The 16961-nt window shown below is 37.9% G+C and overlaps 1 protein-coding gene across 5 annotated transcripts in view; it reads left to right on the top strand.

Moving 5' to 3' along the window:
- The window catches only part of ccdc186 (coiled-coil domain-containing protein 186), a 118681-nt gene that overhangs the window by 90560 nt on the left and 11160 nt on the right, over positions 1-16961 (top strand). For all 5 annotated transcript variants that reach the window (XM_059947899.1, XM_059947902.1, XM_059947898.1 and 2 more), the window contains one exon: positions 6928-7147. In XM_059947899.1, coding sequence (XP_059803882.1) covers positions 6928-7147 — 220 coding nt within the window. The remainder of the gene's footprint in view (positions 1-6927; positions 7148-16961) is intronic.

The raw sequence follows: 16961 nt of genomic DNA, 5'->3' as shown, positions 1-16961 counted from the left end.
CTCCTAGACATACAAACTAAATTTTCTGAACCATTCTGTAACTTAAACCTTTTTTAAGGCAGGGAAGTTATATTCAGTTTTCAGTAAATCTTGAAAGTGTACCTTGAGTTCATGTGTACTGAATATTAATATGAGGTCAAATATACAGCTGTACAGTAACCAGTTGGAAGTTTAGTTAGTGGAAAAATAAGACAGGTTTGCAGTCTACACTGAGCAAATAGTTTATTACTGAATCAAACAGAACAGTACAATAACAGAGTGAATCTAGGTCCTAAGATGTATGCTCATTGTAAGCATAATTTAAACAAATTCCAGTGAATATTCAATAAATATACTCAATCATTTTGTTTTGATCATGTTATATGAGAAGAGACAAACTTTTGTTGAAAGTACAGATCAAGAGCTCTTTTTTTTTGCAATAAAGAGAGTAGAAGATAAATCAGCCAAGTTAGATTGTGTCTCTTGCATCCATTGGTAGAAATATTATCCCTTACTCAAGATTATTGACAAACTAAATATGGGGCTTAATAGAAGCATCACCTTACTAACTTCAAATAAGGCACTTTGTGAACAAAAAAAGGCAATATACAGAAACCAGGCGAATGCTTTGATTGCCTAGTGGTGGGAGAAAAGGGTAACTCAGCATGGTAGAAGCTATACTAATACAAGATGAGAGAATTTATCTCCTCTGTATAGTGGATAATATATTTGCTGCATTTGTCGTTGTTTTAAAATTACAAGTAATTGTTAGATAAGTTTATTGAAGTCAGTGCAATTTCCATAAATCAGCTTTTGTGAAATAACACAGATGAAAAGCAAATGACAGGGAAAATATCTTAATGTAACAATTATAGAGTTTACCAAGAATTTTAATCTCTATGGTTTTATGTGTCCTTATAATTGCTAGAGTATGCTGGTTCCCTTGAGTTCCCCACCCCCACCCCCGCTCCCCCATGCTGTCTGACATTCATTCTTCTTTAGCTACAGTCCAACACAGTGGTATTTCATCTGATAGTTTTAAAATCTGTAGTGTTTATTAACTACTTAGTACTATGTGTAATGTCCTATTCTCCACTATTTTAAAAGAAAACAGTGATACGCTGTTGGTCTTATTGTTCCAATAGCTGACAATATGTTACAAATCGAGCACATATCCAGCTACTTATGTAGTAAGTGAAGTTTCTTAAATTTAGAGAGACAACACGGAACGAGCTCTTTGATCCATGCTACCCAGCAACTCCCAATTTAACCCTAGCCTAATCACAGGACAATTTACAATGACCAGTTAGCCTACTGGCCAGTACGTCTTTGGACTGTGGGAGTAACTTGGAGCATTCAGCGAAAAGCCACACATTCCACGAGGAGGATATACAGGCTCCTTACTGCTGACGTCAGAATTGAATTCAGAAGCCCTGGACTGTAATAGTGTTGTGCTAACTGCAATGCTACTGTAGATTAATAAGCTAAATTCTCCAGTTGGAAAGACAAAAGGCATAGTTCATCAGTTGGTATTGACTAATAAAAATAATGCATTGAACTCTGACACAGGGTTAGGTTTAGTTTTGCGCATGCTTCTTATTGCCATCGAGCTTTAGATAGCCTGCAACTGGCGTGTTTTCATAAAAACTCTCTTCACTCTAACATAAGAGTTTGGAATTAAAATTCCTGATACTGAAGCACTTGAGAAATCAAGTTGCTTAATATACCTTTCAGCCATCTTTAACAGTAATTTGTAACCAATTTCAGATAGAAGGTGAGTATATCTCAATAAAGGACTCTTCTGTGGGGAAGTTACTGAGATAGTTGTGAATCTTTAACCTGATGCTATAAACTGAGAAGACATGGCAACAACAGGTAACACCAGATCATTCTATTACATTAATGATCTCTGAAAGGCAATGGGATGGCATGGTAGAGTAGTGGTTAGCACGATGCTTTACAATACCAGTGACCTGGGTTCAGTTCCCACTGCTATCTGTAAGATTTGTACGTAATCGCCGTGATTGCATGGGTCTCCTTCAGGTGCTCCAGTTTATTAACACTGGATCGTTCCACTACATCAGTGAGCTCTGAAAAACAATGAAGACAACATTTATTAACATTATGTGGATCATGCCAGTGACATTCTTGGTAGTTGTAGACAGGCTTGCCATTCACAATTTATGTTGACTACCTTTGATCAGCTCCCACATATTAAATTGCTCACTCTGCACTTACTAATGGGTTTCAGTAGCTTCCCCATAACTCATGTTTAGCCTGAAGATTGAAGCAGTATGCTTTCTCTCTCCTCCCCCACCCAATGGAGCATGCATCACTGGCACCAGCCTACTCGCCATCAAGTACATATACATAGACAGGTGCCGGAAAAAGGCCAGTAACATTCCCACCCATCCTGCTCATGGCTGAAAGGTTTCGGCCCAAAATGTCGACGACTATTTTCCATAGACGTTGCCTCGTTTGCTGAGTTCCTCTAGCATTTTGTGTGTGCTGCTCATGGACTGTTTGGCTAACTCCCATTGGAGAGGACACTACATAGCATCCACGCCACAACCACTAGACTTTCCCCAGGCAGTAAGGCTGATCAACACCTTCACCCACTAACCCCACCATTACTCTATTTTTCGACCTTATGTACAGCCTATTGTCACTTTATGGACATAAAATATTTGTTTTTATTAATATTATTATTTTTTCCCATTTTTTGTGGGAGATTTTTGTGTTCAATGGATCTGGAGTAACAATTATTTCATTCTCCTTACACTTTTGTACAGGAAATGGCATTAAATAATCTTGAATCTTTCTTCTAATTTACAAAAATTCTGGTAACATATTCACATTGAATTTAACATTCTGAGATGTAAAACAAAATGCTCTGAAACTTTTATCTTTTAAATTAAGTTATTTTCTCTTTTGTCACTTTGAGCCCTCATTATTCTCTTCCTGGATCCCCTTAATAGTTCAGATATCACTTTTATTTTGCCATCTTACCCTACTGTGAAAATGAATGCAAAGTATTATGTTTGGAATTGAATCAGTTGCCACCTTTGGTTCTCTCCTATCAGTTTTATTATTATATTTCTTTCTCTACCTTCCTGTCTGACCTGTGCTGCTGTATTCAAACTTGTGTGTCATTTATTGGCTGTGAAAGTTAAATGAGAGTCTTGTTACCTTTTATTTTAAACTTTTTTTGCACAATATCTCATGGAAATTATATTACCAACTAATCTTTTGTAATCTGTATATCCCTTCAAGGTTTAAACTGAAAAGTGTTTGTACCTTCTTAAATCTAAATATGGTCTTAATTCTTAACAGGTTTGTACCGTCAATGTGGTAACCAATTCTGATATGCAAAAAGTTATTTCTGAGATGATAACTTCATTTGTCAAGGTGGCAAAATTATTTGAATAGCATGATTTTCAAATTGATAATCTTAATGGAAATACTAGGAAAATGTTTATTTCTAGGAGCCTGCAGAGAATGATCAAACCTTTGAAGAAATAGTTACAAAAGGAAATAATGTATTTTTAAAATAACTATCAAGTTTTAACATTTTGAAAGGTTCTTTTAGAAGGTAGACAAGGAAGTGAACAAGAACAGTTCAGAACATGTTATTGATGAACGACATTTGTGGTGATTCTGTGAAGCTGTATAAAATCCCACTGACTTAATATTCACTTCGAAGGCAGAGAGCTGGCTTAGCATCAGATGAGAGCAGTTGTGATGAATGAAAGATTTTCTTCCAGAAGGAGCAGTTGTTGGAAAGTCCATGAATATCCAAACCCAGACTATTGACATGTAGAGTATTTATAAATTATATAGAACGTAACATAGAAATCTACAGCACATTATAGGGCCTTCGGCCCACAACGTTGTGCCGACCATGCTCTAGGAGCTGCCTAGAATTTCCCTACCATAGAGCCCCCTATTTTTCTAAGCTCCATGTACCTATCCAAGAGTCTCTTAAAAGATCCTATTGTGTCCACCTCTAACGCCTTCACTGGCAGTGCATTCAATGCACACACCACACTCTCTGTGGAAAAACTTACTCCTGACATTTCCTCCGAACCTACTTCCAAGCACCTTAAGACTATCCCCCCCTAGTGTTAGCCTGTTCAGCCCTGGGGAAAAAGCCTCTGGCTACCCACATGATCAAAGCCTCTCATCATTTTATACACCTCTGTCAGGTCACCTTTCATCCTTTGTCGCTCCGAAGAGAAAAGGTCAGGTTCACTCAACCTATTCTCATAAGGCATGCTGTCCAGTCCAGGCAACATCCTTGTAAATCTCCTCTACACTCTGTCTATAGTATCCACATTTTTCCTATAGTGAGGTGACCAGAACGGAACACAGTATTCCAAGTGGGGTCTAAAATATGGAACAAAGTCTATACATACTAAAGCTTCAAACTTACTGCCCAATACACCACTGGCATTTAGGGCAGCAATGAAGGTATTTTCTTCATTGCTTTTTCCATAATAGTTTTGTTTGACCAGTCAGGGTTTTTAGCTCTGGGCTGAACCCCTGAACCTGGAGGACCAGTGGACCACTCGTAGTCTAGCCTCTACACTTTGACCTGTTTGGCATGGGTGACATTATAAGGATTACCTCTTATAACAATGATCAGTGAGGTACAGAGTGATTTGTGTTTACCGACAAGTACCTTTACGTGAATTCATACACTCAGTACCCTGTGTGCACATCCAGTAAGTATCCCTGACTGTCCTAAATAGTCAAAGAATAGCAAAGGCATTATCCGGACAAAGGAATCTACACTAGCTAGGCGATCCTCGTAGTCCCGATTCACTTGCCACATGTCCCATGCAGGGTCGCTCACACTTGTATCCATGTTAGTTATTCTTTGAAGTTACCGCTACCAGAACATGTGAAGCATCCACTTTTATATCCATTCCTTATCAATTAAAATATTGAATTCCAGTGTTATTGGCCACAGGTCATGGTCTGACCTTTAACACCTTGTTATTGGCTCTGCCCCAAGCCAGCATCATTTATTGCCCTCTTCCCAGCCAATGACAGTCAATAATTTATGGCTTTTTGTTCTCAATCAGCAACGAGATCAAATCACTGCAGGCAGGCACCAACCCCAACATTCATAAACCCACATGTTATATTCAACCAAAGAACATTTCACAATTAACTTCTTACTGCAGATTACCTGGAGCATCATTGTGTCTTCTTTAAAACATTGAGCAAACCAAGCACTTCAAATTCACCAAATGGAGAACAGGTTGTCTTCACAAAATACCAGCCCCCATCCCCAAGCACACGGCGAGAACAATGACAATTAATCTGTCTGTCTGCTTCCACTGTCCTGAATTTATTTAAATTCACTGATTTGTAGACAGTCATGCTTTCTGGCTGACACTACCAAACGCCAAAGCATAAAGCCCTGATTCCAGCCAGCATAGCTCTCCACATCATTGAGACATCCAAGCCTCCATACCCACAATAGGTTGTGGTCCTCCTGGAGGTGAAGGTTCAAAGCTCTTAAGAAAAATAGTAAAAAATATGTGAATTGGCTAGTTTATGAGAAATGGAGGAATAATACTATGAGGCTGAGATGCATCCTAGAATGTGCTGGGACACATCATCAGTGAAGTCATCAAATATTTCAGGTCTTCAACATCAGACACTCATCCAGGCAATGCAGGCAGGGTTCATCAGCCCTTAGCTTGTGTCCCAACAGCATTGGTTCATGGGTCACAGCTCTTGATCCACAGCCATCTGGACACTTGTTCAACTGCCCCTTCCTAATAGCTCTTTTCTATCCAGCCCTCATAATGCCAAGGAGTAAGTTTTGCACAATGAGCAGCCAGCAAAACCTCTAAACCCCACCTCTAGACTCACATCTTGCCTTCCACCGGTGTGTGGCACTGCTGTACCAGCTACTAATATTTTGCATTCTTACATTTAAACGCCGTCTCAATATTAATAAATTTTGAAATCACTAGCGTAGAAGGGACATTGTTACAAATACTTGACCTACTGAAACCGACTTTTAAAGAAATAAACAAAAATATAGCCTTATGTTAATAGATTAACTTGTGAGCAAATGGTTAACCAACTTTGTTGCTTTGAAAAATGTCACATAAAGGTAGATGCATCATCATCATTATGTGCCGTGTGTTGCATGACATGGGCGATCATGGTCTTTCCATGACCATGATTGTTCGAACAAATTTCTCCACAGAAATGGCTTGCCATTGCCTTCTTTTGGGCAGTGTCTTTACAAGACAGGTGCCCCCAGCCATTATGAATACTCTTTGGAAATTGCCCAGCTTCAGTGGTTGCGTAACCGGAACGTGATATATACGCACCAGCTGCTCATACGACCATCCACCACCTGCTCCCATGGCATCACGTGACCTTAATCTGGCAGGGGGTGGGTGCTAAACCTTGCCCAAGGGTGAGCTGCAGGGTAGTGGAGGGAAGGAGTGACTTGCACCTCCTTTGGTAGAGACCATCTCCACCCCACCATCCAAAAGGAAGGCTGATCTTAAAATAATTTAAGATAAATAAGATACCATGCAGATGGGGCTAGGAATTTTTCCACTTCAATCAAATTAGAGTGTTAAGGCACACTTACCTCATGGGAATGTGGCTATGTGGTTCAAACATCCTTCAGAAATGTTTGATATAGGTTTACCATGGGTAGTTAGAAAAAACATTTGGATAATTTTCCATTGAAATGGTTGTGGAGATGATTATGTTTGATCCTTGTTAGAATGCATTTATTCTGGAAATCGGGCAAAGGGGAATAATTTCCATTAATATAGAAGAATCAGCAAATATGCTGGAAGTTCATGTTGGAAAAATAATTTGTTGAAAGCTTTTTAATGTGAATTTTAAAATAATTGTAATAGTAACAACAGATTTGTGAGTATTACTGAAATATTTTCTCTGATGCAGAATCATTCAGAGTTATATTCTGAGGGAAGAATCTGGTGCATTGTCCTCAGAAGCATCTGATTTCAATAAAGCCCAATTGAGCAGACGTGGGGGAATCATGGCTTCACTTTACACTTCACATCCAGTAGACAGTGGTCTAACATTGGAGCTCTCTTTGGAAATAAACAGGAAGTTGCAAGCTGTACTGGAAGACACGCTGTTAAAGAATATAACACTCAAGGTAAGTCACGGGCTGTAAGATACATTCAAAGATCTTGCCACAAAATGATAAACTATTTAATCTACACTAGCTATTATTGGTTGTCTGTTGTATCTGACAATGACGGATTTGTGCAGTACTGTTGTGTGTTCATAGGTGGCTGCTGAGTCTTAAGTTGTGAGTGATGTAGACATCCACAGTAAGAAAATAAAAACTGTGCTGTATCTGGAAGTGGAGCTGCTGCTATTCCTTCTTTATCAGGCAGCGATTAGTACTGCTCAGCAACTTTAGTCCAGGTTGTTGTGAACAGTTCTAACCAAGACTGGCCAGCCATTCCAGTCTTGCACACTCTGCGCCAGCCGTTTTGGTACATGCGCAGGATGAGCAATGTTAGCTTTCACACAGTCTTTGAACCTTTTATGGGGCCTGCTTCAATTCCTCTTGCCCAGGGAAGCTCATCTATATAGTAGCTGCTTGAGAATTCGGTAGCCCTTAATGCGTATGACATGCCCTGCCCTGTTGAAGTTTGTTGCTGGTATACTAGATAGTGAACTACAAAACACAGTATGGATTGACTGCAGAGTGATGACTTCTTCCAGTGATGTAGAATCAGAATTCGGTTTAACATCAACGGCTATGTCATGAAATTTGTTGTTATGTGACAGCAGTATACATAATAATAAAAACTGTAAGTTACAATGAAAAGTAGGTATAAAAATAATGCTAAAAGAGAGGGGAAAGTACTGAGGAAATATTCATGGGTTCACCATTCATTCAGAAATCTGATGGAGGAGAGGAAGAAGCCGTTCCTCAAACATTAGTTTGTGTCTTGAATCTCCAATACCACCTCCTTGATGGTAGCAATGAGAAGAGGGCATGTCCTGCATGATGAGGTCCTTAATGATGGATGCCATCTTTTTTTGAGGTTTCACCTTTTGAAGGTGTCCTGGATGCTGGGGAGGTTAGTACCCATGATGGAGCTGGCTGAGTTTACAACTTTCTGCAGTTTTTTCCAATCTTGTGCATTGGCCCTTCATACTAGATGGCAAGGCAGCTGATTAGGATGCTCTCCATGGTACATCTGTAGACATTTGTGAGTGTCTTTGATGAAATAACAATTTTTATTTTGTGCATTTACACATGTAGAATTGCCATTTTGTCCAATGCTTGGGAGGCTGTCACTTTGAAATTATATTGAGTAGGAAGAAATCCAGGGAAAAGCACTGATGCTGGGAGCTGAGGGATTGAAACTAACTTATGGGACAGGGTTTTATTTCAGAATCAGAATCATTGCAATTGGGCGAAGGAAATCTATGATATTATTTTTGAATAATACAGAAAATTAGATGTTCACAAGAAGAGCTGCTTCATAGCTCAGTCCTGACCTTTATTACTATCTATGTGGAGTGTGCACAGGTGGGTTTCGTGCAAGTACACTAGTTTCTTCCTATATTCCAAAATGTACAGGTAGTTGTAAATTGTCCCTGGTGTGTAGATGAATGGTAGAATGTGGAGGGAGAATATAGAATGAGTGTAAACATAAGACTATTAGTTAGATTGGACCTTTTGGGTAGAAGGTTTTGCTGCATCACTCAGTGATTCTATGACAATAACATACATGAGTAAAGCAATGAAATAATGATGAAGAGTATATTGACAGGTTGCATGACAGCCTGGTAGAGAAACACCAATACTCATGAATGGAAAATACCTCAAAGTAGTGGAAACGGCTTAGTCCATCATGGGTAAAACCCTCCCTACCATTGAGCACATCTACAAGGAGTGTTCTTACAGGAAAACACCATCCATTAATCAGGGACCCCTCACCACCCAGGTCATGCTCTCTTCTCGCTGTTGCCATCAGGAAGAAGGTACAGGATCCTCAGGACTCACGCCACCAACTTCAGGAATAGTTACTACCCCTCAACCATCAAGCTCTTGAACCAAAGAACTAACTTCACTTAACCTCACCTGCCCCATCATTGAAATATTCCCACAACCAATAGCCTCACTTTCAAGGACTTTGTCTCATGTTCTCAATACTTATTGTTTATTAATTTCTTCTTATTATTATTTCTTCTTCTTCTTATTATTATTATTATTATTTATGAACCCTGTAGAATTTTCTCTATTTCTGCATGTTTGACCTAAAATGTGATAAGATCTTCACTTAAGTCCTAAACCTAGATAAAGAGAACCCCATTATACTTGTTAATTCATTGAGCAAAATGATCCAATATTACATGTATTTGTTGGAAAAAGTATGTGAAACTTTGCTTTCAGTAACTGGTGTGACCCCTCCCCGTACAACAATAACTTCAACCAAACGTTTCCAGTAACTGTTGACCAGTTCTGCATATCTGCTTGGAGGAATTTTAGGCCATTCTTCCTTACAAAAGTGCTTCAATTGTTGGTGAGCTTCCTTGCCTGAACTTCTCGCTTCAGGTCCTTCCACAACATTTCTATAGGGTTAAGGTCAGGACTTTGACTTGGCCATTCCAAAACAGGAATTTTCTTCTTTTTAAATCATTCTGTTGTTAATTTATCTTTTGGATCATTGCCTTGTTGCATTATCCAACTTCTATTAAGCTTCAGGTGATGGACTGCTACTCTGACATTTTCCTGTAAACTATCTTGATACAATTTTGCATTAATTGCTTCCTCAACCATTGCAAGCTGTTTTTTTTATATAGGGTGGGACACCTCAACAACCCACATCTCCAATCTCATCTCCTTGATTAGAACTCCTGTCCTCAAATAGCTTTTGTAGAAGGCATTACCCCAGAGATTGATATACTTTTTCCAACAAATGCATGTAATGTTGTTTCATTTTTCTCAATAAGGAAATGAACTAGTATACAGAAATAGAGAAAGTTCTACAGGGTTCACAAACTTTTAGAATCACTGTATGGTTATTAGTCTATTATGGATTTAATGAGTATGCCCGCTAGAGAATGAATTTCAGGGCTGTATATGGTGACATACATGTACTTTGATAATACGTTTAATTTGAACTTTGAACTTATATGTTCCAAAGTGTATAAGAAGTTTAAACTGTTGTTTGACCAGTTAGAAGGATTGGATCAAAAGCATGGTCTAAGCACTGTTAGGTTAAAACAAAATGTAATGAGATGGTAAGGCAGAAGTGTTTCATCAGAGAGCTTCAGTTTTGGGACCAAACTGAAAAAGGATTTAACATTAGTGGTACAGAGAGGGAATGTAGCATGTGGAAGGAAGAAAGCATGATGTGGAATTCGTTCTTTAAAATCTGACATTGTATTCAATACTTAGATTACCATGGTTATAGATTACCATGGAGTTTGGTGAGATAAGTGATAATGGAGTGGAGTTTATTGCAGGTAGGATGTGGAAGGCAAACAGGTTGACAGTATCAAAAGCTAGGAAGGATTTAGTTTGACAGTTGAGTCTTGAGATATGAAAAATGAATAAGAGTTTCATTGATAATGGGAGTGAGAAGAAATGCTTGCATAAGTGGAAATTAAAAGTCAAGCAGTCGTTACTATAGATGTTCACCGTAGGATTTTCTAGTAGGCATAACAGAGAGACTGAAAGCACTTGTAATAAAGTGTAAATTGGTTGTGCTCAATTAAATGCACCTCGACCTCATTAAGATAATCAGCTTTGAAATTAATGGTGTGAATTTCTCGCATTTGGTTGATATTCTTCATGCTTGGTTACTGCAAGACAAGCTCTCTACAATTGAATATTTCTTATTTACATTCCATAAGATTTCATTAGAGCTGGAAGTTTAAAATAATAGAATTTGTTTTAATTTTTTATTTTGATCTCTTTTATTGTGCTCTTGTTCTCGAGTCCTCCTGTTTCATTCCTTTTCTTTACTTATGGAGAGGTTTGTGTGCCCAGTTTTCAAGGACCCAGGCTCTGTGTGTTAAGCATACAGGTCCAAAATGATTTTCTAAACAGAGCAAAACCACACAAAGTTGGGGAAATTACAAAGCACCTAAGCTTAAAAGCCCTGAGACCTACGGACTTGCATCATACAGCAGTAAAGAAAAAAGCTGGCACAGGTGGTGAATGAATATATTTAATCAGCCAAAATTCCATGGATTTTGGAGCAGGTTGGAAAACTGCAAATGTAATGTCACTGTTCAAGAAAGGAAAGTGATAAAATTAAGCTACAAGGTTTTATGGAAGGGAAGCAGAGTTCAGTGAATTGCAAGAATTCTTTACAGCACGAAGTAAACACTATGGATAAAAGGGAACCAATCTTAGCGTTCTCTTCAATAACATGCCACAAAAAAGGCTTGCTCATAATACGAGCTCATGGATTTGAAAGTAATGTTGAGGGATGGACGTGGAAGACTCAGGATAGATGGATAATTTTAGTTTTGGTAATTGGTAGCCACAGGGATACCAGAGAAACCTGTTCAGGAGTGAAAAAACCAAGTGCCTGAAAGTCAGATTTGCTGTGGATACAAAAATAGGTGATTAGCAAGTATGATAAGAACATAGCAGGTCTGAAAAGGGATACACAGGGCACTTTTCAGAAAAAGAGGGACTCATTGCAGGCAGAGATGAGGTGTCTCATCGTTTGGATGCTCATGAATCTTTGTAATTCTTTAGCTATGGAGTTAAATATATTAGAGAGAAAGAAACATACATTTAAACATGTGGAAAGTTGAGAGGGAAAAGACTGGGCTAGTGGTTTTGCCAAAGTTGTATCTTATTAAATATGAGGTACAGGCTTGGGTTGTCTTCTGCTTAGTTTCTAAGATCTAATTCAGAATAGGATATGTTATTTAAGTGTTTCATAGACTCTGTCCTTCAGCTAAACAATAGCACATTCATCTGTTAAAATGGGATTGATAAGCTGCAGGCTCATTCCACCTCAGTCTACAATACTGTAGCCATAACAGAGACCTAACCTAAAGAAGTGAAGCTTTAGGAATCTATCATCCCTTTGAACAATGTATAGGAGGCCTCTGCCTCATGGAGGGGGTAGTATTCCTACAAAATAGCCCTTGTCACAATATTCTGTAACGTGAAGCCAGAATCATTTGTACATGTATTAAGAAAAGTGAGATGAAAGAAAATATATGCTGTGTTGATTTAGTTACAATTTTCACCTTAGTTCCATAAGAGTAATTGTTATTTTGTAACTCGAATTTGGTGGTCGTGTTTGTGAATTCTGCAAAGGTGAGTTTCCATAATCTGAACGCGGGATTCACCTTAAATCAGAATCAGGTTTAATATCACTGGCATATGTTGTGAAATGTGTTAACTTTGTGATAGCAGTGCGTTACGATACATAATAAAAACTCAAGTAAAATAAATAAATAAATAAATAAATGTTCAATGTTCATTCAGAAACCTGATAGGAGAAGGGAAAAAACTTCCTGAATCATTTGAGTGTGTGCCTTCTGGCTTCTGTACCTCCTTCCTGGATGATGGGGTGTCCTTAATGTTGGATTCCATCTTTTTGAGGCATCATTCCCTGAAGATGTCCTGGGACGGCTAGTGCCCATGATGGAGCTGACTACGTTTACAACTCTCTGCAGCTTTTGATCCTGTGCAGTAGCTCTTCACCCACCACCATACCAGACAGTGATGCAGCCAGTTGAATACTCTCCACGGTACAGCTGTAGAAATTTGTATATTTGGCGACATATCTGCATAAAGTTCAAAGTAAAGTTTATTATCAGAGTACGTACATGTCACCACATACAACTCCAAGATTCTTTTTCTGCGGGCATACTTACCAAATCTATAGCAAAGTACCTGTAAGCATCAGGAACTGTTAACTGTAAACAAGCTGTGCAAATGGAGATATAAATAAATAGCAATAAATAACAAGCATGAAATAACAATATGACAGAGTCCTTAAATAACCTTTTGTTCAAGAGCATGATGATTAAGGGGTAGTAACTGTTCTTGAACCTGGTGGTGCAAGTCCAAAGAGGCTCCTCTACCTTCTACCTGATGGCAGCAGCGAGAAAAGGTCATTAAGGATCTTTGATGGATGCTATTTTTGTACGGTATGGTTTCATATAGATGTGCTCAGTGTTTACGAAGGTCTTCGCCGTAATGTACTGAGCTGGATCCACTACCTTTTGTTCTGCTCAAAACTACTTGATCTATGTCTCCTATCATCTTATATACCTCTATCAAGTCACCTGTCATCCTTCTTCACTACAAAGAGAAAAACCCTAGGACAGAGGTGGCCAACCTTTTACTTCCCATGCGTCATTTTTCTCACGCACGAGTTCAGATGCCCCATACAACTCTTGTACCTCTATTCAATTGTAAAAATATGTTAATATAGACATATTTAGCATTTTTACATGATATATTGATTTAATTTAAAAACAAGATAGACATTACTTACCTTAATGAGACTTTTAACAAATATATTTTGTCTTTTGATTTCTTCCTTTTTCTTAATCACATATTCTTTCTGTAACTCAGACCCAAGAACTAGCTTCAGTTTTCCTTCTATTTCAGTCTGATGTTATGTTTTATAGTATCTATTAAGATCATGTCTTCTATTATGTGAGAAAGTTTTCACAAACAATGCACAATGGTTTCCCCGACGGACCCGCTATAAATAGCTCATTTTCCCACTGTTCATTGAATTCATGCTTACTATCACTTTCTGCTTTTCTTTTGCACTGTGATGGGTAACTGAATGTAAAAACAAGGCTTAATTTTCGAAAAAGTACAAACTGCAAATGTTCACAAAGGACAAATAAAGCACAACTCCGTAGCACATGAGTGTCAATTGTAAACTGACTGGCAAAAGCCTGCAAAAGCCTCTGCTCATATGACAGCACCTTCTCTAAAGCTTCCACGTCCTTCCTATAACAAGGCGACCAGAAGTGAACATGATACTTCAGATGTAGTCTCACCAGAGTTTTATACAGCAGCAAAATCACTTTGCGGTTCTTGAACTCAGTCTCCGGCTAATGAAGGCCAACACACCATTCACCTTCTTAAACACCATGGAACATTAAATACGTGGAAGCTTTAGAGAGGGTGCTGTCATATGAGCAGAGGCTGAGTGACCTAGGTCAGGGATGGCCAACCTGTGGCACATTGCACCCCATTGATAATAATAAAAAAGTAAGCCTACTCATGCAAAAAGTATTAACCAAAAACTGATCTGTAGAAAAAACTTGTGTAGCAACTTTGAAGGATCTATGATCCCACTGTTCCTCCACACCACTAAGAATTTTATATTAACCTTTAATTCTACCTTCAAGTCCAACCTTCCAAAGTGTATCACGTCACACTTTTCCAGATTGTACTCCATCTGCCACTTCAACAAAGTAGAGACTTTTGTAGGAAGTATCTGTAGGAAAGGTGATCATTATAACAAAATTTTAAGTGAATTTTATTATCAAAGTACATATATATCACCGAATACAACCCTGAGATTAATTTTCTTGTGAGTACAGTGTACCCAATAAATCTCTGGAACAATAACTACAACAGAAACAATGAAGGACCACCCAACTAGGGCAGTCAGCCGGAGTGCAGAAGACAAAAGCTGTGCAAATACAAGAAGAAGAAATAGTAACATTAAATAAATAAATGTGAAATGAAGAGTCCTTGAAAGTGAGTTCATTGGTTGTGAGATATTTAAGTGATGTTGAGTGAAGTTACCCCTTTGGTTCATGAGCCTAATGGTTGAGGGGATTTTTAACTGTTCCTGAACCTGATGCTCAGAGTCCAGATGCTTTTATACCTTCCTCCTGATGGCAGCAGTGAGAAAAGAGCTTGTCATGATGGATGCTGCTTTACCTGAGACAGTGTTTCATGTAGATGTGCTCAGTGGTTAGAAGGGCTTTGCCTGTGATGCACTGGGCCATATCCATTACTTTTTGTAGGATTTTCAGTTCAAGGGCATTGGTGTTTCCATACCAGACAGTGATGCAGAGATACTATCAGATTTAGAATAGTAACGATATTAAATTTAAAAAAAAGTCAAAGAACTATAAAACTGAAGTTGAGATTGTCGCATGTGGAATGGAAACAAAAATTGGTATCCATTTGGAGAAAGAAAGCCCATCAAAGAAGGGTGGATCAAGTACAGAAATATGAAGTGTTCTTTTAAAGGAAAAGGAGCTCCTTGGATGAATAACTACTTAGGAGCTGGGATTTAAAAGACCCACAAAAGGGATGGGAAATGCGGGGGAATGGGGTCACATTGATAAGGAAGTAGAGAGCAAATCTTAAAAAAAAAGAATTCGGTGTGAAAATACTAAAAAACAATTTGGGAATATTTTACATAAACACTTAAATTGCAAAAGGTTCGACAAAAGAAAAGTAGGGCCTACTTGAGGGCTAACGGCTTTTGGAGGCAGGAGGGTTTTCATGGATTCTGAATGCCTTCACTATTTCTTTGCTATTGAAAAGGATTCTGCTATATTTTATTAGTAAAACAAAACTGCTTAGTAGATTTGATAAAAATCTGACGAATGGGATCAATTAAAAGTTCAGCATTTTTCAGTCTCCCAGCCTAGATAGGGTGCATTCTAAGGTAGTAAGTGTCTTATAGAATTATAAAGGCTGTATCTGCAAATTGCCAACAGTTCTGGGATCCCAAGGCTGTACAAGAGGACCGGAAGAATGTTTGTTACACCCTTGGTGGAAAGCAAAAGTAAACCAAGGAATTCCAAATCACTTAGCTTAATACGATGATGAATGTTTTAAGGATAAAAATTTAAAGAAAAAGTAATTAATTGTAAAATAAACTAGTAAATTAAAGGCATTATGGAAAAGTTATGTTTACTAATTAAACATGAACTTTTTTTGATGTAACAGCGGGTACAAATGAAGTTTATATGATGGACGTACTTAATAACTTCCAAAAGCATTCAACAGTACATAAAAATAAACTTAAAAGTAAAATAAAAGCATCTGTAATCGACAGACTGATGGGTTGAATTAAAAAATATGATCAAGGGACAGAAAAGGGTTGTGTGACCAGTTATTAATATTTGGGTGGGGGTTGGGAAGGATGCAGTAGTATTTCCCACTATGATCATTCTTCTACTTGACCTACACTCATGAGATGAACTTCAGTATCTCAGCGTTTGCAGATGATGTAAAATAAAGAAGAAGGATAAATAATGAGGAACAAAATGACAGATTGGTGGACAAAACTGGTACACAGTAGAAGAAATTTAGTAGAGAAGTGAAACATATTGATTTGAAGAATGAGGAAAAATCATAAAACTGAAGAATATAAATTTAACCAGACAGAGAATTGTGATTTGTAATCATACAAATCTTCTGAAGGTGACATGATAAAATGAGAAAGCTGCTAACAAGTGAAAGGGATTCTTAGCTTATTTGATTCCAAGTACTTAAGCGAGGAAAATAGATGGGACCCTTATGAAATACTGGTCCCTTAATCCATTCATCTTAATTTTATGGCCTAAGATGGATATTCTGTCAAAGCATTCAGAGGACCAGAACTTTGCATAAGCACTGTCACTGGAAGAATTACTGTGTTTTCAGGCATTAAAACAAAGTGAAAAGTAAATTCTGCCATGTCAGTATCTCTAAATTGTTTATTTTTTAAAATAAAGCCTCACTAATTATAGTCAATTTTTTAAATCTGTTTCCCTCCTCAAAATGTAGGTTGAAATACAAAGAATAAAAACACAAAATGCTGGCAGAACTCAGTTTTTTTAAAAAAAAGGAATAATAAATCAGTACAACAGTAAAACTGGAATAGAGAATTGGACAAGAAGAGCATAGAAACAAGGAAGGTGAAGGCATGGGATTAAATGGAGCTTCAGTTGACAAGTGTGAGGAGCAGGAGGATTTGCTGTCTTTATTTGTCTTT

Source organism: Hypanus sabinus, chromosome 22 (genome assembly GCF_030144855.1).
Source record: "Hypanus sabinus isolate sHypSab1 chromosome 22, sHypSab1.hap1, whole genome shotgun sequence".
NCBI classification, from domain to species: Eukaryota; Metazoa; Chordata; class Chondrichthyes; order Myliobatiformes; family Dasyatidae; genus Hypanus; species Hypanus sabinus.
Note: the sequence above shows the minus strand (reverse complement) of the source record. Positions and strands in the feature narration are given on the sequence as shown.